Here is a 24837-nt window from a genome sequence, read left to right as displayed (position 1 = left end):
CGTTATTCCATGCGATTGGATTACAATTAATACGCGCTATTGCTAATTAATACGCTGCAAGGGGTTGTAGTCTATACCTACTCTATTAATAGGAATCAAATTCAATTTCCGTCTGGGATGCCGTTGAGATTGTTCATAGCCAAATGCATTTAGATAGATGGCGTATTGTAATTGATATAAGATCATTATGCTCTAGCGGACTATGGGGGAAAGGGTGGGGCGGAAAGGGTAGTCGGTCACTGTCATTGTTTAAGTATAGCCTCCTGGGATCTTTCGTCATATATATAATACACAGAAAATAAAAAAAAATGTTACAACACTATCTGTCGATATTTGCGAGATCTTTTGCTTTTATTCAATAGATAAAATGTTGGCCCGCCATTTTAAACTGTGATTGTCTGACAGGATGATACTATTTTATTGCATTGTGTATTTTAAGCGAACGATGTCTCACGGTCGGAAACACGTAGTAAATAATTTTGAGATTTTTGTTCAAATATCGATGTTTTTATAAAAAATATGTATTCTTATTGTTTATAATAAATCATTTTTACTAAATATGATTCTACAATGCTTGTAGTTAACATTAAAATTATGAAATATCTGGTAAAAGTTTTATGTCATACTGGTACCACATGAGTTCCCAGTTACTACTGTGAATGGAAGAGTCCCAGTGTAATACTTATATGACATTAACATTTTTCTTTCTCGGACTTCATATTTTAATGTTATTCTTGTTTGTTATTACGAGTTTACGCAATTACGAAATATCCGCTATGCTAGACAACTCAAAGCTAGACTTAACTGATGAAGATGACCTAGAAGTCGTACCATTACAATGTCACGACGGTAACAATCACTCGTATTGTGGTTCTTCGAATTCTTCGGATATTGAAGTAAAATGTTGTCCAGGTTTTGATATTTTTATCGGGTCCTCAATTATAACTACTGGAAGGGGCCATCCTAGAGCCTTAAGGATTTGCTTTGGGTGAATCGGCAGTCCGCAAAATTTGTGAAATACATTTTTATTGTGTTCATTATTTCACTTATACAAAATTGGAAGATTTTTTTTTGAAAGGAGGTTTTCATATAACGATATCTATTCAACTAAAACAGAATTACTAAGACCTGCGAATTTTCTAATGAAAAAAAGCGACGAGAATATCGGAATAATTAGCTAGGAAAAATAGTTCTCACTTGGTGGTTGGACAACGAACACACTGGACTCTGTCGTTAAACTGAATCTGGCAGTAATTCGAGTTCGATTGGCAGTTCCGAAGACCAAGACATATTAATAGAAGGCTAAAATAAAACTCATGCCAATCGAAAGTTTCCGTTATCATAAAGTACATAATTTAGTCCATTACTCCAACGTTGCAAATAAATGCAGAAAACCAAAATGCACAGCAAACAAAAGCATATTGTATTAAATGCAATATATATTTCAAGAAAACATAATTGTTTCTTATAATTAAAAAAAATATATATTCTTTAATCACCAATTTATACTTTTTGTAACCATATTTTGTGTTCAGTTATCAATTGTGTCATAACAAGAACGTACACAAAATTTATTAAAGAGCAATTAGTTTTACTTTAAAAAAATATGTATATAATCTGTGTACTGTGACTATATAACAGAACATATTTTAAGTTTATTTGATGCCTGTGATATATGTTGAAAAAATATATAAGACAATAGATAGTTAACTTTACTGCTGAATGTGATTCTGAGAATCTATTTTTTTTAATTGAGTGTGACTGATTAAAATTATAGATTAGGATATCATTGTACACAACACAGACATTATTTTTTTTACAATATATGTCTTATATTACCGAATTTATATATAAAAATATAAGATTAATGTTCTATGTCTATATATGACAAAAATAACAGTTGTAATTGGGAATTCACGTGTTATATATATGACATAGAGAAAATCCATATTTTCCGACTTACATTTTTTATTATATTTTTTTCTGTAATTCTATTACCTATTGTATTGATCGGGATACATTTGGTTTAAATACCTAACAACTTTTTTCCTGGGTCCCAGGAGGATAGACTATTTTACATTACGAAAGTAGTGACATCTAGTGGAAGATAGTAAGCACTTATAATAAAAAGTCTATAAATAATCACCCAATTAATACTAAAATATAGCTTTTATAATTAAATATTAAGATGACGTGATCAAATAATTATTACTTACATTATTATTTGTACAATATTCGCATTTTTTAAAGTAGTTTTCTGAACGAACAGGAAGTGGCGCCATGACGCTGTTATGTCATATTATAATTGTTGTCAGTGTCAAATCGCATGACAATTGACGTGTGTAATGTCAAATGTCATTTTTTTAATGTCAAATAGCCGCGGATAATTTATTAAAGTTGAATAAATTGATATAATTCATGTTGGACTCGGCCCAACAAAAATGATAATGATTATTAAGATATAGGAACAATATTTCATTAATTTTAGTTACGATTTTTTTAGGAAATCATAACAGGTTATAATCATGCTTTCAATCAAGAGATTACCGACTCTTTCTGCGTCTAAAATTCATTCAAAGATACGTGTAGATTTGAACAATCTCCTGTTAGAGAGAAAAGTAAATAAACACTATCACACGACGTTGTATAATTTGTGTAAATCTGCTTCAGTGTTACACAGTTTAACGAGGAAATCAAAAAATCAGGTGAGTTAATACTCTAATCACATTATATTGCACAATATTATTCTTCAATGTACATGTCTAATCTGAAAGACTATTCCTGACGTCAGGTAAAATCTATAGACAGTTTATCCTATAATATTGGACCCATAAGGTCAACAGATATCAGATATGAACGGGCTCTCAATCATCATGTAACTAATTTTACAGGTTATTTCCAAATTTGAGATATTACTGATATACAAATTGAAATTGTTTTTTGCTTAGGAATTATGCAAAAGAATAATTTACTATAAGACTGAAGTTAAAAATTTTGATGCAGGTGTGTGGTTAGGCAGAAACTTACAACTTGTTTCTGAAGGTTAGCAAGGCATATGCAGTCAACATCAGATCCGAATCCAATACTGTTTTGGTTTAACTATATGTACTGAATGCTTGTCTGTTACACTAATATTATAAAGACAGTCGGGTAAAAAACATCAATAACTTAAATGTTGAAGAAAGTTAATTTGTTTTAGAAATTAGTTATTGTAAACAAATTAAACTACTGAATTTTCATACATAGCAAACACACACAATCCACCTGTTTTGACATTGGCATTGCCTCTTATTATGAAAGTATTCACGGAGCGCTGTGACATGGGGCTCTTCAAATAAGGTGCAAAAAGAGCTCTCCTCCGGCTAGCAATGCATTGGCGACTCTTCTGGTGCTGCAAATGTCCATAGGCGACATTGACTACTTTACGTCAGATAGCACGTCTGCTCGTTAGGCTGAACAATAAAAAAAATTAAAAAAAAGTCAGTTGACATCACCATGCAACATCTTTCCACCGAAACACAAGAAATAGCCCTTGGCTTAAAACATAGCTGATCTACCATATTTAACCAACTTTGAAATGGAGGAGGTTCTGTGTTCAGCTACATGTATTTTTAGGGATTTAAAATTTTTATTCATTATTCATGGTTTAGTGTAATGTAATGTTTTATGTTCTATTAATAATTCTTTTTACAGCAACTTCGTCACTTCAATGCAGAATACAAGGCAGCGTGTGCACTATTCAATCGATCAAATCTTGCAGGAATCACATCTGCTTTTAGCAAGAATGGACAATTTAGATCAATTCACACTACATCTCCTAGTTTTCATCAAAATGAAGACAAAGATAAGGTAAGAGATACATTGAATTTATATATTTTTTTGGTTATAGCATATTGGACATATAGTAACACTGATTTTGAAAAGTTACTCTTTGTATGTTCAAATCCAAATGTATGGATAAGAAAATCAATTCACTAGATTCAATATATTGCAGATGTCATTGATCTTAAATAACAAAAATTAAAGTTCATTATTATTCAAATGAGTTTGCGGTCCCTCTAATGGCCACTTACTATTAGGGTACTGCACAATCTTTTGTTTCATAGTAAAACACAAATAAGGTTGATGATAACAAGTTTTTGGCATTTAATTCTTATATAGAGTCACATAAATGCAGATACACGCAGAGCAGTCCAATGTTCAATTCCCTCCTCTAGTAGCACCTCTGTAAGCATAATCAACCCCATATTGAAGTCTTGCCTACTTTGGCCTCAGGTGTGTTTATAACTATTGAACTAGAACAGCACCACTTAACATTGCTGTTTTATGGCGAATAAGTGTGGTCTGGTGTCTCAAACATTCAAGGGTTCACAACAAGCATTCACAATTTCCAGGACAAGAAGGACGGGAAGAATGACGATGCTAATATTCCATCGCTACTGATGAAGGCTGCTTTCTGGATGTTCACAACATGTGTCCTGGTCGTCATGAGTTCCCTGCTCATGCCGACAGATAACACACAGAATGAGGTATGTTTATATACTGTTACAAGTACAAAGCATTGTATGATTAAAATTTTGGTATAGTAATCGAATGTTTTGTATTGTTACCACATATTAGTACTTTAGTAGTAGTTTCATTCTATTATCTATACTTCTTTACTAATATTATAAAGAGGAAAACTTTGTTTGTTTGTTTGATTGTAATGAACAGCACTTATGATGGCGATTTTTTTTAATTTTCTGTAGTAAATGTAGTTGTGGTTTCTTGGCGTTTATTTACTTGTTTATTCATTGGAGATCATTTGTACAGAATTGTCTGCTGCTGCGTTCTGAGTTTTGAATTGTGTTTCAGAGTTATCAATAAATCGTAAACTTATTGGTAATATTATGAAATTGATATCACATAATATAATATAATAATAATAATTATATTATTATTATTATATTATATTATATGACACATAGTTAATTAATTACCTAATAGACATATTAAGATTGGTTTTTGATGATAATTATATGATGCTAATGTCACTTACACCAATTTTACATATGATGAAATTCTTCTAACATACAGTAGATGATTTAGTGGTTATAATTCAACTTTCGCATTGCAGTTTTCGTACATTTTTCATTTTATCACTGTATTTTTCATTTTGTTTACGATTTTCTTTTCATATTTTATTTTTCTGTTGTGTTTGTTGGTATTGGCAAATTGCATGCAATGCAAAAGTTTATTTTAATTTGAATTACAATTATAAAATGTGCCTTACATGAAAGCTCAAAATGCCCACAATTCAAATGTTTTTTTTTTGGAAGGTTTTTGATCTATAAGTAGAGCTGAGCTTTTGTACTTAATTAAATACTTAGTTTTGTCTATGAATGAACCAAAGGTAGTTATCTTTTTTTTTAAATTGTATTGAGCCGCATAGGCCAGCTTGCTTGTTGCTTATGCTTTGCTTTTGTTATTTGCGAATTCTTTTCAAATTTAACTCCGCGGCTGCAATTTGAGTAATTTGCTCTCTGCAGATTTTACGACGAAGCTTAACGCGAGTAGCAATAATGTAAATATAAATGATTGCTTAGGTATGTTCTTCTACCACTGCTATCGATATAAATTGAATGCACAAACTATATAGCGAAGGGGCAATAAGAATCATCATAATCATAGGAAACAATTCTTGGCGAAATAACTTCTTGCGAAAACCGCATCTGTTTATAATTTTTATGTTAAGTAACTGACTTGATTTTTTGCTCTTCTGTGAAATAACTGTGATATTAACATTAGCAATGACTTTTACTGGCTATCTTAAAACCATCCCAAAACTACAGATTATGTTGTTAATATATAAATCAAACGTCTTTAAAAAGGAACTTAAGTTATCAAGGGCCTTTTGAGGTCTATTGGTGAACAAGGGCCTCGTCTTAAACACTCATCATATTTCTATTTATCTGTGAACAATGTTATTTCTCAAATCATTTACAAAACATAAATGCATGTTACTAAAATAATTGAAAACTCATACACATTATTACTGTACACTATTTTCGCTCAAGTAGAATTGCGTTCCTATCGCCTATCCGTCGCGTAGTAATACATTAGATCTACATCTTTTTTCAAGAACACGGGTTACAATGCACATTTAATAGTAATACAAAGGGTCTCCCTTTTATCAGTTGATCCGTTACGTGTCCTGGAACGAGTTCGTGTACTCGATGCTGTCGAAGGGCGAAGTGGACGAGCTGATTGTGCGGCCGGACCTCGAGGTCGTCACTATTATACTCCACGAGGGAGCCATCATTAAGGGAAAGAGGGTAAGCGCATAATACATTATCAAAAAGAACGGATTATTCTTAGTAAGTACTTAGGAAGTAAGCGTACTAACAGATGGACGGACTGTCGACGACATTTAGTAATACGTTTCCGTAAAGAAACCTACACGTGTATGTATTTTACTCATTTCTAACAAAGATTCCTTTTAACATTTTTTCTATAGAGATACAGTATAATGCTTCTTTTGTTGTGTTTAATTGAGGGTTATTTGGCCCTTTATATTATGTAAAATTCTTATTCATCTCATCCAATAGGGCATTGAAATTTAAAAGCGGTCAAACGATATATTAAAATTATATACATATTTTGTAAATCTATGACATCTGGTTACTCCGAAAGAATTTAATATTTTTCGATCGCGTGTCAGGAGAGTAAGATCAGTTCATACGTAGATTTATTTGAAGTCATTTTGTCATCGTTTAAACTAAATTAGGTCAATGGATCATTTGACTGCTCAACTACTGTCACGTAGTTTCTAAGATTCGGATAATTTTGATGGAGAAACGTTTAAACAGATAGAGACAAAATATTTAAGTTCATTATTATAATATGATCTGTTCCGTTACAAACAAGCACAAGTTATACTTTCTTATAAAAGAACTTTTTATCCCGAATATGTTTTTTACCTTATTTTATGTTTTAGACAAACCATCGTGTGTACCACATGAACGTCGGTGACATTCACCGGTTCGAGGAGAAGTTAAGAGAAACCGAGAAGAACCTTGGAGTCAAAGAAGGTAGGTGATAGGGTTATTGAGTTATGCACTACAATAGTGCTGACTTGGGTGTTTTAACTTAGTGCTCAATTAGCATTACATCTGTTATCGACTTTTAAAGGTTGTCGAACTTTTTTATCCCGAACACGTCCCTCTTCCAATTGGACCAATCATGGAGTGTACACCACAGTTTTAATCCATTGTGGATTGGTGAACGAATTACTGGTCTACCTATCTTGTGAGAACGAAGAAAATTTTATTTGTAATATTAGTTGACTCGGCAAACGTTGTGTTGCCATATAAATAAAAAAATGTAAAGGGTTAACAACCCTTGTCACTTAGGGGTATGAAAAATTGATAGTAGCCGATTTTCAGACCTACTGAATATGCATATAAAATATGGTGAAAATCGGTAAAGCCGTTTCGAAGGAGTATGTGACACAAGAATTTTATATATACGATTAATGTCAACTTATTATAGGTAATTATAAATTATACCATGTGTAAACTGAAGATTGTATTGGACTAAAAAATAATAATTCCAGGTGTTCGTGTGATATACGACAGGAACGGCGGTGTCGCCGCCAAGGTGATAACGACACTCCTCCTCGGCGCGGTTATACTCTCCTTCCTGTACTCTACTAAGTCTATGAAAATGAACATCAATCTAGGAGGGTTTGTGAGTATTTATAATATATTATAGTAGACGCTCGTTGCTACACTCGCAGCTCCACACTAGTTTCCCTGTGTTGTGGGTGCTATGGGCACACAAATTATTTGTGACAAATATACCCAATACAGAATACCCAGAACAGATATTCAAATTTATCATTCACAAGTCAGGATGGCCGGAGATCGAACTTGGTACCCGTGAGGCTGCTACATGGTTTCTTCTGTATGACTACGTTCAATAACCTAATTCGAAAAGGTAGTCTTAATTGATATTCATTTTTTAAATATTTTTTTGTCAAGAATAAAACCCTAGACCCTGTACTTCGACACCATTTCGTCAATCGGGTTGCTGAAAATCCGATGGAGAGAAAAGAGCCTCAAATAGAGAATTAAGATAACATTGTAATGGAAAAATAATGATTTTGTTATTGTGATCATATTTAAAGTACTTTTTGAGTATGTGTATGAAATGTATGAAATAGAAAAATATAATGTTATGATTCATATTTTATGACCACGCTTTTAGTAGCTTGACGTATGTATGTAGGTATGTATCGGAGTCATTGAACTCTATTTATACTCACTTTGAACGGTCAGTGTAGTTAAAAAAAATATATTAATTTTGTTCCATTGCCTTTATCACGATTTACGATTTTTTATGCGGTGTTCCAGCGTCTTATAGATAGTTCTTGGCAAAGTTAAAGATAGCAATAACTATTAGTTTTTGATTTGATTAACTATAATAGAATGATTTTAAGTTAAGATAATAGTTTTTAAAAATAATGTTATTATACCTAGTTCCTAAAGTGTATATATCATTCAACAAAATGTATTATAGTGGAGTGAACATTATTTCAGAGTCAGCTTAGTAGGGCCAAATTCACGCTGGTGGACTCTATGAGCGGCCAGGGCAAGGGAGTGAAATTCGAGGATGTGGCTGGTCTCCGGGAAGCCAAGATTGAAGTTATGGAATTTGTGGATTACTTGAAGCGGCCTGAGCATTACAAGAGCTTGGGGGCTAAGGTTAGTATCCTTTTTAGAGTTGCGTACCTAAAAAAATCTTGTAAATAAATGGGTGTCGCCATACAAAAAAAAAAACCGTTATTTCTAGCCGTTTTTCCGCTTTATCTACGTGTATTAAACCGCAATAGAAACACAGATCAAATTTTTACAATGATATTTCTACTTCTATGACTGCCATGATAACAAATTCTAAAAAAAATGATAATTTGGTGCCGCGAAACCCACCGTTATCGTAGACATCGTAGTAACAAACTTGCATAAAGTTCATCTTATCTGCATCTGTAAGAAAGAAAATAGTTTATTCGGCAAAAAAAATATACAATGAACACAAATAGAAAATTGCATACAAAAAAATATTATAATTATTTTTAACCGAAAAGGTCTCCACTCAGCTTTAATGTTTCAGATAAGCTTAGTCATTTGAAACGCTGGTATTCTGTGGAGCATCTGCAACCGCAGGTATGACACAAGGGTTCTAACTGAAGGCGATTACAAGTCTGTTGCACCTCCTGAGGTAGTTACATCTTAGTAGATGATCGGCTTATGACGTATGTCAGCCTATCCTTTTACTCAAAGGCAAGAACTTCACGCCTAAAATAGGTAAGGTGGACGCGCGGCGATATATCCTGAATTTTTTATGATCTTCATGTCATGAAGGTGGTAGAACCATTAATGGTTCGACTCCGGCGGCACCAACGCCACACCTTCTTCTACCTCATAACAGAAATGCTAAACGTTGCTGTATTCTGGTTTGAAGGGTGTGGTAAGGGAGACATACTTTTGCGAGGTGTTCCAGCTTAGTCCTCAAGGGTAGCGACGCATCTGTGACCGACCTCAGGCAGGAATATCTAATATTATCTGGGTTTGATTATAGATGTCCATGGGCGGCAGTAGCCACTTACCATCAGGTGGACTGCATGCTCGTCTGCCACTCCTATATTATAAAAAAAGGTAATCTTTTTTATAACCTTTGGCTTTTTATCTAAAATCACATTAAGCTGACAGTATTGATTTTGTTGGCAGGTACCCAAAGGTGCTCTGTTGTTGGGTCCGCCCGGGTGCGGGAAGACGTTGCTGGCGAAAGCAGTGGCCACTGAAGCCAACGTGCCCTTCCTCTCCATGAACGGATCGGAGTTCATAGAGATGATAGGCGGTCTTGGCGCTGCTCGTGTACGGTAGGTACCTCATATTTTTACTGTGTTTTATAGAATTTAGGCCGTAATTAATATCTGTACGTAAAGGACGTACTTAAATCTTTATATCTTTAGATATAAAGAATATTATAATTATCAGGCAAAATTAATACATTTTGTCATGTTTCAAACTTTGTTATGCAATTGTCTATGATTAATCATTAATATGTTAGTATTAGTGCATGCCGTGTCTGTATAATTGAAATAACGCTTAATTTGTAAGTTATTTAGACAAGTTTGTTTATTGGAGGCATAGATAGATATCTCACCGCCTTGTAATTGAAGGAAGCCATTAAATGGCTTAAATGGCTGTTCTGTCAGTCATTTAATGCCTGTTATGGTGTTAAGTTAAGTGGTGCAAAAACACGAAATCGAAGAAAGAGTGCGGAGAAATATCGTTTCATTCGTAAATGATCTAAAAACAGCATTTTTTTCAAACACGAAAATAGATGACAGTAACAATTTCAATTGTGAAAACTGGTTACATTTTCTTGTTAGGAGTGAGTAATCTTTACTAATCTATGGTTCAATAGGCTTGATGACAGTATTAAAAAATCAAAGAATAAATTATTTAAGTAAAAACTTAAATAACTCGCGCTTAATTCGAAATAAGTATAAAAATATACTATTATTTTCGTTAATATCATCATGAAATAAACTCCATTTCAGAAATTATACGATTTTTTGAATCAGTAGACATGTACGCATGTAAGGCAGTGATAGCCCAGTGGTTAAGAAACTCGGCCTCTCGATGGAGCGGTCCAAGGTTTAATCCCAGGCGCGCACCTCTGATTTTGCGAAATTATGTGCGTATTAGAAATTAATTATCACTTGCTAAATCCGGCGAAGCAACCTGCATACCTGCGAGATTTATATAAAAAAATAATCTTAAGGGTATGTGAAGTCTACCAATACGCACTTGGCCAGCGCGGTGGACTATGCCTCTCATTCAGAGAGGAGACCCGTGCCCAGCAGTAGGACAGTAATGGGTTGATGATAATGATGGTGATGATGAATGTTTAGTAATCTACGGTTGTGTTACAGGGATCTATTCAAGGAGGCGGTGTCGCGCGCGCCGTGTATAATCTACATAGACGAGATGGACGCGGTGGGTCGCGCGCGGTCGACGGGCGCGGCGTCGTGGGGGCCGGGCGGCGGCGAGGGCGAGCAGACGCTCAACCAGCTGCTCGTCGAGATGGACGGCATGAAGAGCCGCGAGGGCGTCGTCGTGCTCGCATCCACTAACCGCGCTGATGTACTCGATAAGGTAATAATAATGATAACACAGATCACATCTACACGTAACACTACACACAACACGCAAACACATACGCACAATACACCAAACACACTCATCAGCACGCACTTCAATCACACAAACACATGAATCAGGTTACTTGGGGTAAGCCCGTACCTGATTCGTATTAAACCGACTTTAGGTCGAGAACACGGCATAGGGGGGTACGTTTTGAAGGTTTCCCCCTCGTAAACAAAAAAAAAAATAGGTCGAGAACACAAAATCTTTAAAAAACATAATAATAATGTCTTGACTTGTGAATATAGTTTTTTTAGATATAACAAAAAGGTATTCTATATTCAACCCTTATGGGCATACAAATATTAATCGTAACTTAAGGACTTAAGGACAAATTACTACACTATAATTTATTTATATAAGTCTGATAACAATCAAAGTCATATATATCCTACAATACTAGACAAAATTCAATATTTATGTCAGTTAAAAATTCATTAATAGAGTTGTATATAATAATTAATTGTTAATTAATACATTTGCCGATTAAAAATCAGTCAGACAAATAGTCATAAATTCTTCTTTAATTTTTTAATATCATCTACATTTATTTTATTTATATACTAGCTGACCCGGCAAACTTTGTGTTGCCATATAAATAAAAAAATGTTAAGGGTAAAAAACCCTTATCACTTAGGGGTATGAAACATGGATAGTAGCCCATTCTCAAACCTACTGAATATGTATATAAAATTCGGTGAAAATCGGTAAAGCCGTTTCAGAGGAGTACGGTAACTAACATTGTAACATGAGAATTTTATATATAAGATTCTCATGTCACAATGTTAGTTACCGCACTATGCATATTCAGGAGGTTTGAGAATCGGCTACTATATATTTTTCATACCTAAGTGATAAAGGGTTGTTCACCCTTAACATTTTTATCAGATAGTATTTATATATAACATAACAAGTATTTTACAGACTTTACCTAAAACATTACATGTACTTAAGAATATTACTACATACGTTTATAAATCTAGTAGGTTCTGGTAGTCTACGTTATCATAAAACACATGAACATCACATTTGGCGAGCGCTGAGAGAGTATCGATTTTGTTATTGTTATAGAGCGTTAGAAATAGCTTACGCCGTAACTCTTAATGTATCGAACTGTATATTGCCATGATATCATGCCACATAAGCAGATACAGTAATGAAACCCCGATAATATTAGGTTGGCAACAGATGCGTTGCTATTCGTGAGGAATAATTAAAGAAAATCGGATAACTATGTCTCCCTTTACACCAGAATACAGCAGCGCTTAACACTGCTGTTATTAGGCAGAAATAGTCAAACCAAAAAGGGTTTATACGACTATAAAGTAACTATCAAAGGTATTTAATTAAAATTGCTTAAACAAGAAAACAAAATTATGTGCAGACACCTAAACAAATGTAGAGATATTGTTAAAATTCTAAGGATAACCTTATTTTAATTGTAACTTTATTTAACGGCAAACGAAATGTCCTTGTCTGAGGACTCCTTTAATTGTGTTTAAATATGTGTGGAAGGTTCACATATCAACCCAAATTGGACCGTATATTCAGTATAGTTCGCGCCAAACCGCTAGTCCGCTCTGAAGTTGTTGCGAGCAGGTGTAGTCATACAATTTACTATGGCGACGCAATTCATTTCTATATTCAGAGCGGACTAGCAGTTTTACGCGGACTATATTGGTGTAATAATGGGTTGATTCCAGGCTCTATTACGTCCGGGGCGCTTCGATCGTCACATCCTTATCGACCTACCGACGCTTCTGGAACGCGAGGAAATCTTCGAGAGACATCTCAAGAATATCGTGCTCGAAGAACTGCCTCCGCATTACGTTAAAAGGTACTTAAACGGCTAACACTAACTTGTGTATATGAATAGTCACAAATTATATTCACAATTAAAATTTAATACATAACATAATTATCACTAATGTGGCAGCAGTATGAGATTTAAATATTTTGAGGTCGGTAATTATAAGTGATCAACCGTCGTAGAATCAACATTTCCTCATAATGCTCTATTTTGAAACAAAACACGTGTTGATGGTGGTTGATATACATGGTGATTGGTGGTGAACATATTTTTTACATGTGCACATATCCTTAGTGAGAGGCCTCCCTCTAAACCACATAGTATGCACTACCTTTGTATTGCATACTATAAGGTTTCAAATATATTTACAACATACGTACAAAGGGTTTAGGCCCTGGTCAGACAGACAAGGAAATGCATATTGTGCCTTATTCCTAATACATAAGGATCACACTCGCAGCAAAAAAATTTACGTCATGACACTGCGCTGTTGCCACTCTTATCAAAGGTGAGTGAACTGAAAGTGATGTTTATAAATGGCGTACAATTTCTTTTTTAAATTTTTAATTATAGTAACATGTTACAAGGAAGGAGTAGAATTTGTGTTTTCATTTATTATCGTATGAAAGTATCCACCCTGTATATTGGTACCGGATTGTTGTGAAGTACATATTTGTTATTTTACTTTATCGGTTGATTTTAATATTTGGTTAGGCTGGCGTACCTGACGCCGGGCTTCAGCGGCGCGGACATAGCGAACGTGTGCAACGAGGCGGCGCTGCACGCGGCGCGGCACAAGCAGAGCATCGTGCGCGCCGCTGACCTGGACTACGCCGTCGAGAGGGTTGTGGGTGAGTCACGTGCGATGCAGCTCTTCTTTAAAAAAAACTTCGCCAAGAACGAGTAGAACTCGCACATGGAGGCTTCCATACCACCAAATGTTCATTATTTTTTACACATTTTTGTCCATTTTATTATTTTCTGTTAGGAAATGGCCACAGGAAAACGAGAAAATAAACTACGAAATATAATAAAATAAAATTCACTCCAAAAAGATACTTTTTATTATATCTATTCATTGACAGGAATGACAGATCAGAAGAAGTAAAATATGTTTTTCAGCTGCCAGCTTTGTCATATACAACCTACTTGAATATTATGAGAGGCTTGAATGTTTGCTATATTCCAAGACCCCCACTCAAAAATTCAAGTATAAACCAATTTATAAATAGGGTTTTTTGCAGAGCACTTTTTGAATGTCTTTTGTACATCTACCACCACTTCACTGGGTGTTTCTGTATGAAGAGGAAGCGGCGAAAGAAACTTCATAACACACTTCTTTTGAAAAAATGTTTTTTACAATGTCAAAGTTAACCTAACGGTACATGTGGAGCTGGAGCTACTTCAGACCACACCGTTTTGTCAGTCAAATAATCACTTATTTATAGTACGCTTTTTACATTTTGTCGTTTGTTTAACGACATGTTTTAACTTTTTTCTGTGAGATTCAAAATGCAGCTGTTTAAAAAAAAGCTATAAAAAATAACTGGAACTCTAAAAAATAATGAACTTTACTTATAACCTTACCTATATGCGATGAATTAACATTTAACACTACTGCCGCGACGAGACTGAAGTTTATGAGCTCTCGAGTCTTGCATGAACCTTTTTCGAAATATGAGTTTCAAGTCGCACCGAGTATTTTTTTTAAAATATCGACCTCTTTGTTTGATTTGAGTCCCTATTTGACACGGACACTGCTGAATTTTCGACTCCTTATATATATATATATATATATATATATATATATATGTATATATATATATATATATACTAATGTATACTTTTCGGCTTATCATACGCGGCTTACGGTAAGGAACGCATGAATCATCATTAGATTGATTATTACTGGATTGATTTCTAAATCCCAGGTGGTACAGAGAAGCGTAGCCACGCGATGTCGCCGGGCGAGAAGAAGATAGTAGCGTACCACGAGTCCGGTCACGCGCTGGTCGGTTGGCTGCTAGAGCACACGGACGCGTTGCTCAAGGTGACCATAGTGCCCCGCACGAACATGGCGCTCGGCTTCGCACAATACACCACGTCCGATCAGAAACTCTACTCAAAGGAGGAGGTTTGTCGTTTTGTTATTGTTTGAAACCGTTGTAAACATTACATGTTATGTTATGGTGTTTTTCGTTTTTTATGGTTCCATACCCAAAGGGTACAAAGGAACCATATAAGTAAACTTAGTAAGACTGAACCAACAATTACTTTGAAGTGATAGAACCCATTGTGGTTCGACTCCGGCGGCACCACCGCCACCTATTTCTACCATATAACTCTCAGCTCGCTTAGGGGTAGAAAAAGATGTAGCAGTCGAGCATTTGGCCCACATGATGTTAAGTGACTACCCCCGCCCATGGACATCTGCAATCAACCCCAGATAAGGTTCTTATCCTACCTGAGGTTTTTGTTGGCCACAGATGCGCCGTTACCCCTGAGGACTAAGTTGTAATGCTTCGGAAAAGAATGTCCACGTTACCACCCTTCAAACCAGGACACAACAACACTTCCCACTGCTGTTATTTGGCAGGTGTGGCGGTCGTGCCGCCCGAGTTCAAAAACTACTACTTCAAAAAAGTCTTCCGAAAGCTTGGCTTTATTCTAAAGTAGTCCCGGTATTTATGTGGTAGGTTGGACTTTATTTGAATTTGTAAAATTACTTTGTTTTCATTAAATACTTTTATAATATAAATTGATATTCGGTCTTTATGCATTCTGCCTATGCGCATGCAATAGTGAATGTTATATAACTGATAATAATAGATGTAACAGTGATTTTTTTACGGTACACGCACACAAATGTCTACACGAATGCTTCATACGCACACAATAACATACCAATGCAACTCAACACAATCACGTTACTTGACTTTGATTGAAACCCTTTGTAATTATATTGCTGAACACTAATCTCATTACATCAGAAGAAGTCTGGAACCCACTACCACACTATATTACTTTTCGTTTTATAAATCGGTTTTTTATAACAAAAAAAAACTAATGAAGAATGAAGTATGTTACGTGAACTCGCGCGGTGACGGATGTTGGTACTTGTGGATCACAGCTGTCGATACCCTGAGATCCATAATTACCTACGTCTGTTCCCGCGGCATCATCTGAAAAGAGAAGACACTCACAACAACGGCATCTGCAGTGGTAATATGGATCTATCTGTCAATATGTTGCTCGACAATTATAATTTATTAACATACAACAAAGTCACTGTTAATGATTTATCAACAATAATAAACATAATATTTGGGGTTAGCTGGCCGTAAATCATTATTGGTGGGTCCCTATTTTGTCCTACGATCTGAGATGACACTGGGCGAGTGCCTAGAGCTCTCCACCACACTTCTCGATATCCCATTCATGAATAGCTGGATTGCTTGCTTGCGAACCCTGATAGTCATCAATAAGGGTGTGATATTTGGGACTGACATTGAAAGATTAAACTATTCCTCGAAGTATGGAATGTTTAGCTACAAGATCATATGTTGTTATAATTAAATCATTTTGAATAATATTTAAAATATATATGTAATTTCATTTCAACGGGATCAATCAAAAGTAATTGAGGCTAAGTACATAATTGTCTACGTGTTTCCAGTTGTACGACAGGATGTGTATGGCGTTGGGCGGGCGGGCAGCCGAGGCGATCACATTCAACTCGATCACGAGCGGCGCCCAAAACGACTTGGAAAAAGTCACTAAAATTGCGTATGCGCAGGTGAGTAGAAATTATTTTGTTTTATTCATATTTATCTGTCCGTTTGGCCATATTGATATTGAAAGGAGCCAACTAAACCAATTTTAGCGGGACAAAAGCAAGACAGGCACCTGGCACGTACACATAAAAATGTGTTATACAAACCTTTGTACTGACGTAAATACTAAAATTGTTCAGACGATTAATTAAATTAAATTCACTTATATTTTTATTAATTTAATTAAAGTCACAAAGTCAGATAAGACCATTGATAAATTAATTACAAACGGATAAAGGTACTGCGTTTTTCATATTTTAAAATTTCACGATAATTAAAGATGCAGATACTTATGTTAATACATATATGTAGGTATTATTATAATCGGCTTAGGGGCCGTTCAAGCATTACGTGAGCTTATTTTGGATGACATGGGGGGTAAGAGTCTAGATGATGATTATGTCATCGGTAGTTATTTACTTGTTTACACGAATGGCAACCCTCGCATTGTATTTACTTGAAAGCGAAACGCATTTTCGGGGATTCCCTCAAATAATGCATACGTTTAGGCATTTTTAAAATTATAATTATAACATTATAATTATAATATAAAAAAAACAATACATTCATTTACATCTAAAATGTTTACGTAAGCATGGGGAGGGGGTAACAGCTTTGCTTACTTTTGCTGTCAAGGGATGGGGGGGTAAATCATTTTTATAAATCTACTTACGTCATACTTGAACGGCCCTTCATTATGGTATGATCTAAAATACTTATAATCTTATCTAATTATCATATAATATTATCAGGTCAGAGTATTCGGCATGTCCCCGACAGTGGGCTTGGTGTCGTTTCCGGATATGAAGGACCGTGGGAAGAGTCCGTTCAGCAAGACCCTAAAGAACCTCATAGACTTGGAGGCTCGTAAGCTCATCGCTTCAGCATACTACAGAACGGAGACCTTGTTGAGAGACAATCAGGAGAAATTGAAAGCCGTGAGTAATGTATTAACGTTGAATAATACCGTAACGTCACTTTGAATGTAAATATGTGCAGTCTACTGCAAACATTACAAAATACTTTTGTTTTCATTTGGAGAAAGGCTGCTTAAATTATTCAAAGATGAATTTAAAGACAACCAAACTTCACGTTCGTGTTTATCTTTAAGATAATATCCTTAATATTTCTCTATAAAATGCTTATGCCCGTTCCTTTGGGAATTACGTTAGTTAAGTTTAGCTTAGCGTTTTAGCTTAGCTTAGAGTTTAGTATCATTATCAATTATGCTGACACAGTAAAAGGATGCAATAGTTGCAGGTAATCGAGTAAAATACTAATTTGTACTAATTGTAATAATAATTTATTGCAGCTCGCCGAAGAACTGTTGAAGAAAGAGACGCTCAATTTCAATCAGGTAAAGGATATTCTGGGCCCGCCGCCATTCCCGAGGAAGAAGTTCATCGACCCCGTTGAATTCGAAAACAGCCTGAAGAACATGGAGAATGCGGCAACAGCAGACGACACTGGCACCGTCGGCGCCCCATCAGCGAAGCCCCAACCACAACCGGGCGTATAAAGAACATGGCATGTTGTTGACACTAAGTTCTATTAATGAGAAATAGTGTAATGTCATTGTGACAGATTCATAGACTGTGCGCCACTTACTGTCCTCCTATGTTTGTAGATTTTCATGGAGTAGGCTGCGGTAAAGATGGATGGATGTTTTTTTATAATATAGATTGTTGTATTATAAATATTACGCTACAGAAGAAAAATAATTCGCTTTATGCGTAAAGATATGTATTCTTTGTCATTGGATTGTTACACTTATCATCTTTTAGATAAATAAATAAATATTTAACCTATTTTTTGTATCATAACATAGTATCATACAAGATTGACAGATTCACATTAGCATATGGTTTGTGGCGCCATCTAGTTAGAGCTTTAGACCACCTTCTATAAATATAACAGTTCGCCCTAGAACCGTTTTATTGATGGGTTCAACTTGCGTAGATTTTATTTAAGTTAGACTGATTTAATAAAACATTGTTGCTATCCACTTGTTTTATTTTATAATTTAATTGAATTAAACATTAACGTATGTATTGTACAATCGACGATATGTTATATTAGAAATCTCGGCTAGTTGACTGGAACTGGCCGATGAAGGAAGATTTTGAAATGATGAATTTTAATTTCTATTCTGGGTGTGTTTGCGTATCAGTCCACGACACCTAATACAGAATATCCTAGTGAGTGAGGGCCTTTGAGTAACTTTATTTTTAACTCTTATCTAGCGAGACAAGTATACAGTGGCTCTTATGTAGTACACAATGTATTAGCTGCGGCATGGCATTGTATTCCATATTGTACTCGCATGTGATCACTGCATCATCTTAATAGATTATTTTGACAGAAAAACATTCATTGCGACTGGTAATACTAAGGTGATATAGTAGGGTGTTAGTTAAACTATCAATTAGTCCGGGAAACAACTTTATTTCATAAAATACACAATAAAGAGGATACACACCGAACATCTATTATTATATACTGTATACAAGAAATATGGATTACAAGAGCGTAAACTAAAATGTTTAAGATGAATGCATCTACGAACAATTACAATACATATTTATCAAACCATCCACAGTCTTCATTCATAATCATATGATTAAACATACCTCAAAACCGGACGCCTATATTTCTAATTTTACAAATAGGTAAAGGTCAGTAAACATTAAATTCGAAGATAGGTTACATAATATATAGGATAAACGTTTCAAAATTGAAGGTCAGTCAAAAGCTCACTTTTAAATAAACATCACAAAAAAAAATAAAGCACTAATATTCAGAAAACAGGACTGTGTTGCAGGATATCATGTTAAAAAAATAAAATAGTTCCAACGATTTCTCACGCAGATAAGGCAATAATAAAATAAAGAAAAAACAAAAAGATTTAAAATAAAATTTATTTCAAAGTGAAACATAAGTACAATATTTTTATCACTATAATTGCGTCCTTATATGAGATGTAATTAGATTCATAAACATTATTCAATAAAATAAAACCGAACTTAATTAAGACATAAACTTAAGACAATACATGTAGTTAAACCAAATTACGCAATTCTGTGTATATAGTTTGTGTCCAGATCAACATTAAATTGTTAACCTCATCACAATGTTTGCTTAAAATATCATGCTACCAGCGCCATTATTGTTTTTTAAAAATTAGTTAAAATAACTGTAAAAAATAACAAGTTTGCCTCTTAGAGCTTTGTGCCAACGACGTAGATAATAAATGGCCATTATCTTGTTCCTGCGCCAAGTAACTATAAACATAAGTAGGTACAAAAATATTTAAAAAATCGTTGACTGGGAGCGCATCCTATCAAAAGTTCTATGAAGAAAAAATATAATAATAGTTTTGTGTATACCAGGAAATTTCATAATCAATGATATTAAGATTTAATCAAAAAGCACAATCCGACTAGACTACTAAGAGTCCGATTACTGTGATAAAGTTAAATTTTTATTTTAGAATCTGAAAGTAAATTAGGGCCAAACATTTTACTGCTACACTTACAGCCCTCATTACATTGTGACACTGTTTAATTATAAACTCAATTTACTTTGCGGTACCTCCTTATTGGAACCAAAAGTTTCCAGTCTAGGGCAGGGCCAATATTCGTTACTAGTGAAGTCAAAGACCTCACACGACTATATATAGTCGCTGACTGAAATAGAGTTACGACCCACGATGCTTTGAATGAAACTCATTTCAATGTTCTACTCTATTCAGTTATCGGATTCCACACGCAGTAAAATATTATAATGTATCGCTGTGTTATTAAAACTAAAAATGTAAGCGTTTTATATCTTCCTCGTAATAATTATAATCAGATCATAAAAGAAACAAAATGATAAAAAAATGTTCACATAATATATATGTAACATGTTGAAATCGAGGATACGATTGATCGTCGCCTGGACGTATAATCGCATAAACATACATAACCACGCATTTATGTACGATATAATGTAATAAATGTTAATGTGAAGTGACGACAAAACCTTATATGACTACAGATAAACATTATAAACGAATATTATTTTACTAAATAAGACGTATTAAATGGGTTAAATATAATACTAATATTGAGCACAATTTTGCTTTTCTAAACACGGATATAATTGATAATTAATAGTAATCGTTGAATATGCGTAATTAACATGTCTACATGACACATAAACAATTACCACACATATTTCATCTACCTAAATATATATGGTTGTTACGATACTTTTTGTGACTTAATAATAGGTGTCTAACATATTGGCTTATTAGAAAACTTGTGACTATAAAACATAAAATTTGGATACATGTGTAATTTTAAAGTCGTAAGATATATATTTTCTTTATACGTCGTATAGATTGCATAGACAATGAAATTAAACAGACACCTAATGTGAGGCAAACACTTTCTGTTTGCAGAATACTTTTGCTCTTAACAACCGTTTGCTTGTCTAAGCCAATAACCAAGCCAGCTAAGAAACTGATGCAGCCAAATCACCTATTACGAGTCTATTTTGGTGATATATCGCATTCAAATTGGAAAGAAGCACGGTGTTAATTAACATGATACGAAAAGCACGACAAATAAGTTTACAATACGATACGATCATATTTAACAAGATTTCTACTGACTATATATTATAATTTCTGACACTGATCAAATAACTAAGTATACAAGATAAATGTTTTGAGTGGGCGTGGATGACCAATCGTCAAGTAGAAGAAATAGCAAAAACAACGCAAAGGTATAACGAGGCCGATTACGATAAAAACTAAAAATGTATACTTAATGTTTTGGAAATTTAATTGTCATAGTCAGAAACTAAACGAATTCATTTTGCAAAACAAAAAATACGCATCCTGTGTTATACCAGAATCACTAATAAGATACTACGAGTAATTGTGGTAAGAAAGTAATAAGTTTCGGATTTAGCTACCCACTCCCACTTGAGAAAATCGGTACATCGATCGTAATACGGATTCAACAATCGACTAACATATATCAACTACAAATATTATGTTTACATTTTATACGAAATTGTAATAGACGCCACATTGAGACGACGTACATAATTACTTACATAGATAAATCTAAAGTGAATATTATTCCAAATTCAAATTTACGTACATAAAACTACTACTAGGCGTAAATACACGGTAGTGACGACAAGATAGTAACGTATGCTTCTAATAAATATTACGGTAATAAACGCCACATAGATTATTATGTTTACCATAGGTTTACAATAATTTAAGGGTACATAGAATATATATGCGAATTGCTAATAAATTTCTTTTAAATAAAATTGTTTATGATAGTATATTTAAAAAGTAGGTAAGACTAGAGGTTTATTATGCATTGCTTGTTTTCAGAAATGTATCATACGACTTAATATAGTATTGTACCTAATAGGTGAATATAATTGTTGTCAAATTCAAATTATTTAAATGTAATAAAAATAATATCATCTTCATGCATTATAAATAAGCGATAATTATAAATATGTAATCATGTTTACTTAAATTTTAACGTTCCCTAATTCCACAAACATAAGTGATTATAGCTATATATTATTCCAATGTATGTTGATTAAACAAGCGCTAAATAAGTTTAGAATTTGTCTACGCTTTCAGGAAAATCAAATAAACGCATAAGATATTATTTATAAGACCTATCAATTTCCATTTTTAAGAAAAAATATAATTTGCGTTAGTTGATTTTCTACGCGGAATTTTACCATTTCGTAAAAATGTATATAATGTGTATTAGGATCTCGCCTAAAGAGAAGGATTTTGCCGTAATCACAACATTTCATTATGAAGTGGTGACGCCAGCAGGAGAATAACATCGCAGAAGAGGCAGTGGGGCTATTCTAGACCCGCACCACACGGCGAGTTGCCAAAAAAAAATGTATTCTTAAAAATGATGGTCGACAGGTTACATAAAAATAAATAAAATATATAACATCTTCCTTTTATACACTCTGTTACAGCTAAATATCTGTGAATAATACCTGATTTACACAAGAGATTCCTGGGAGGCGAACTCCCGGTGTAACTTAAAAAAATATAATGCAATAAGCAAAGCTTTAGTACATCAATAAAAAAAATCTAGTGTACTCTAGGATTAGGTACCTCAAATTTATTTTGCCTTATATTGAGAACAATCCATGTAAGAGAAAAATATTCCATAAGAACCACAGTAGGCATAAAATATACTAAAATCTACTATTTATGAGTATGCATCAATTACCAATGGTTATGTACTATAAGATTAATAATGCTATATGTACTCATTATTGAAACATACAACATTATACTCTTCAGAATGATAAGTATTATAAAGCCGACTCAGATACTATTATAACGATTTCGAGGTCTTTAACACTGAGAGAAATATACTACAATAAAATGTATCATAGTGCCTAAATCAAAAATATTTGCTAAGATATATATCGCCTGGTTACACATACTAGGTCTTGATACTACTAAATGTTTATTACTTTATTATAATATCGTCACTGGGAGGGCTAAGAGTCTAACTATTAACATCGTACCGAGCACTAACAAACGATGGCAGATATTATATTATAGTATTTATTTTGTTATACATCTTATATATAAAATTCTCGTGATACCGTACTCCTCCGAGACGGCTTTACCGACTTTCACCAAATTTTATATGCATATTCAATAGGTTTGAGAATCGGCTACTATCTGTTTTTCATACCCCTAAAGTGACATGGGTTGTTCACCCTAACATTTTTTTTATTTATATGGCAACACAACGTTTGCCGGGTCAGCTAGTAATATATAAAACCGTCCTGCAACGTCACGTGTACAGAGACGGCGCGAGTTTGTGGTTCCAGTACTTGAATCTGCTGCTAAATTTACAATAACATCTATCATACTCCGTACATTAATATTGTTTTCTATTTGGCATTTTGCTGTAAAGATGTCATATTGAAACGGTATCGAATCGGTAGTTCGGTAGAATCGATTTGAATTTAATATCAAATTATAAATACCACATTATTTATGTGTTTTAATTTGCAAAGTGATATTTAGATTACCTTATAAATTTTGTAATACTTTTATAGAATAGATTTTATAGATGGCATAAAATCAACATATGCAACTGAAACGATATCGATTAACATCAGAACATATGCACCTTACTATTGAAAAATGCGAGACTAGGCGTATAAATGTCAAATAGAAAATAATGTATGGGCAGACAACAGTGCCGGTGCTAACTTATCATATTTATGTGAAAAGTACTTAATAATAAATAGACGTGATATACAATGTTACCTGCATTATGTACTTTAAATTTGTGAAGAATAATCTTGTGACGAGTGTACCTACATGACCCCGTTCAAGTAATCACATCTCCCGAATTGTTATCCTTACTAATATTATAAATCCGAAAGTAACTCTGTCTGTCTGTCTGTCTGTCTGTCTGGTTGTCTCTTCTTCACGCCTAAACCACTAAACCGAAATTAATGAAATTTTGTACAAAGATAATCTGAGACCCGAGAAAGGACATAGGATAGTTTTTATCCTGGAAATCCCACGGGAACTAGGGATGGCGATCTACGATCGATTAATTGGAGAATCGATCTTTTGGACCAAAAAAAATCGATATTTCGATATTTTAATCGATATTAGTAAGGATTGAATTGTAAACTATGCATTTGATCAAGTGATAATCTTTAGCAAAGTTGTTGTCTATGAGCCCACAAAGGTTACAGAGTTGGTTTGACCAATTTTCACCAGATCGCGCCACTGTCATTCCAATGAAGGTACGAATTTTCAGTTTTATGTATGTTAGTATGTAATATTATTTTCTTTTAAACGCGGGCGAAGCCGCGGGCAAAAATTAGTACATACATAATTGTGAAATAGGTTTTCTCT

At 34.1% G+C, this 24837-nt stretch overlaps 1 protein-coding gene across 1 annotated transcript; it reads left to right on the top strand.

Moving 5' to 3' along the window:
- Positions 1 to 2340: 2340 nt before the first annotated feature.
- On the top strand, positions 2341 to 18896 carry Spg7 (SPG7 matrix AAA peptidase subunit, paraplegin). Its single transcript, XM_073075257.1, has 15 exons — positions 2341 to 2705; positions 3694 to 3849; positions 4395 to 4529; positions 6177 to 6314; positions 6977 to 7070; positions 7595 to 7728; positions 8580 to 8744; positions 9768 to 9919; positions 10982 to 11204; positions 12956 to 13089; positions 13777 to 13913; positions 14994 to 15196; positions 16739 to 16858; positions 17648 to 17833; positions 18208 to 18896. The coding sequence occupies exons 1-15, from the start codon at positions 2526 to 2528 to the stop codon at positions 18412 to 18414; spliced, it is 2364 nt and encodes a 787-aa protein (XP_072931358.1). The 5' UTR covers positions 2341 to 2525; the 3' UTR covers positions 18415 to 18896.
- Positions 18897 to 24837: the final 5941 nt, after the last annotated feature.

The sequence above is a fragment of the Epargyreus clarus genome, unplaced genomic scaffold (assembly GCF_041222505.1).
Source record: "Epargyreus clarus isolate Ecla_fem2 unplaced genomic scaffold, WU_Ecla_fem_2.2 ptg000007l, whole genome shotgun sequence".
In the NCBI taxonomy this organism is placed as follows: domain Eukaryota; kingdom Metazoa; phylum Arthropoda; class Insecta; order Lepidoptera; family Hesperiidae; genus Epargyreus; species Epargyreus clarus.
This window is presented reverse-complemented; position numbering and strand designations above follow the sequence as displayed.

What these genes read in the sequence shown, in the direction of transcription:
- Spg7 (XM_073075257.1), top strand. Translation starts at nt 2,526, where the DNA reads ATGCTTTCAATCAAGAGATTACCGACTCTTTCTGCGTCTAAAATTCAT. An exon ending in CAGATAACACACAGAATGAG is followed by an intron (nt 4,530 to 6,176) that starts GTATGTTTATAT and finishes CCCTTTTATCAG; the next exon opens with TTGATCCGTTACGTGTCCTG. An exon ending in GCGCTGATGTACTCGATAAG is followed by an intron (nt 11,205 to 12,955) that starts GTAATAATAATG and finishes GGTTGATTCCAG; the next exon opens with GCTCTATTACGTCCGGGGCG.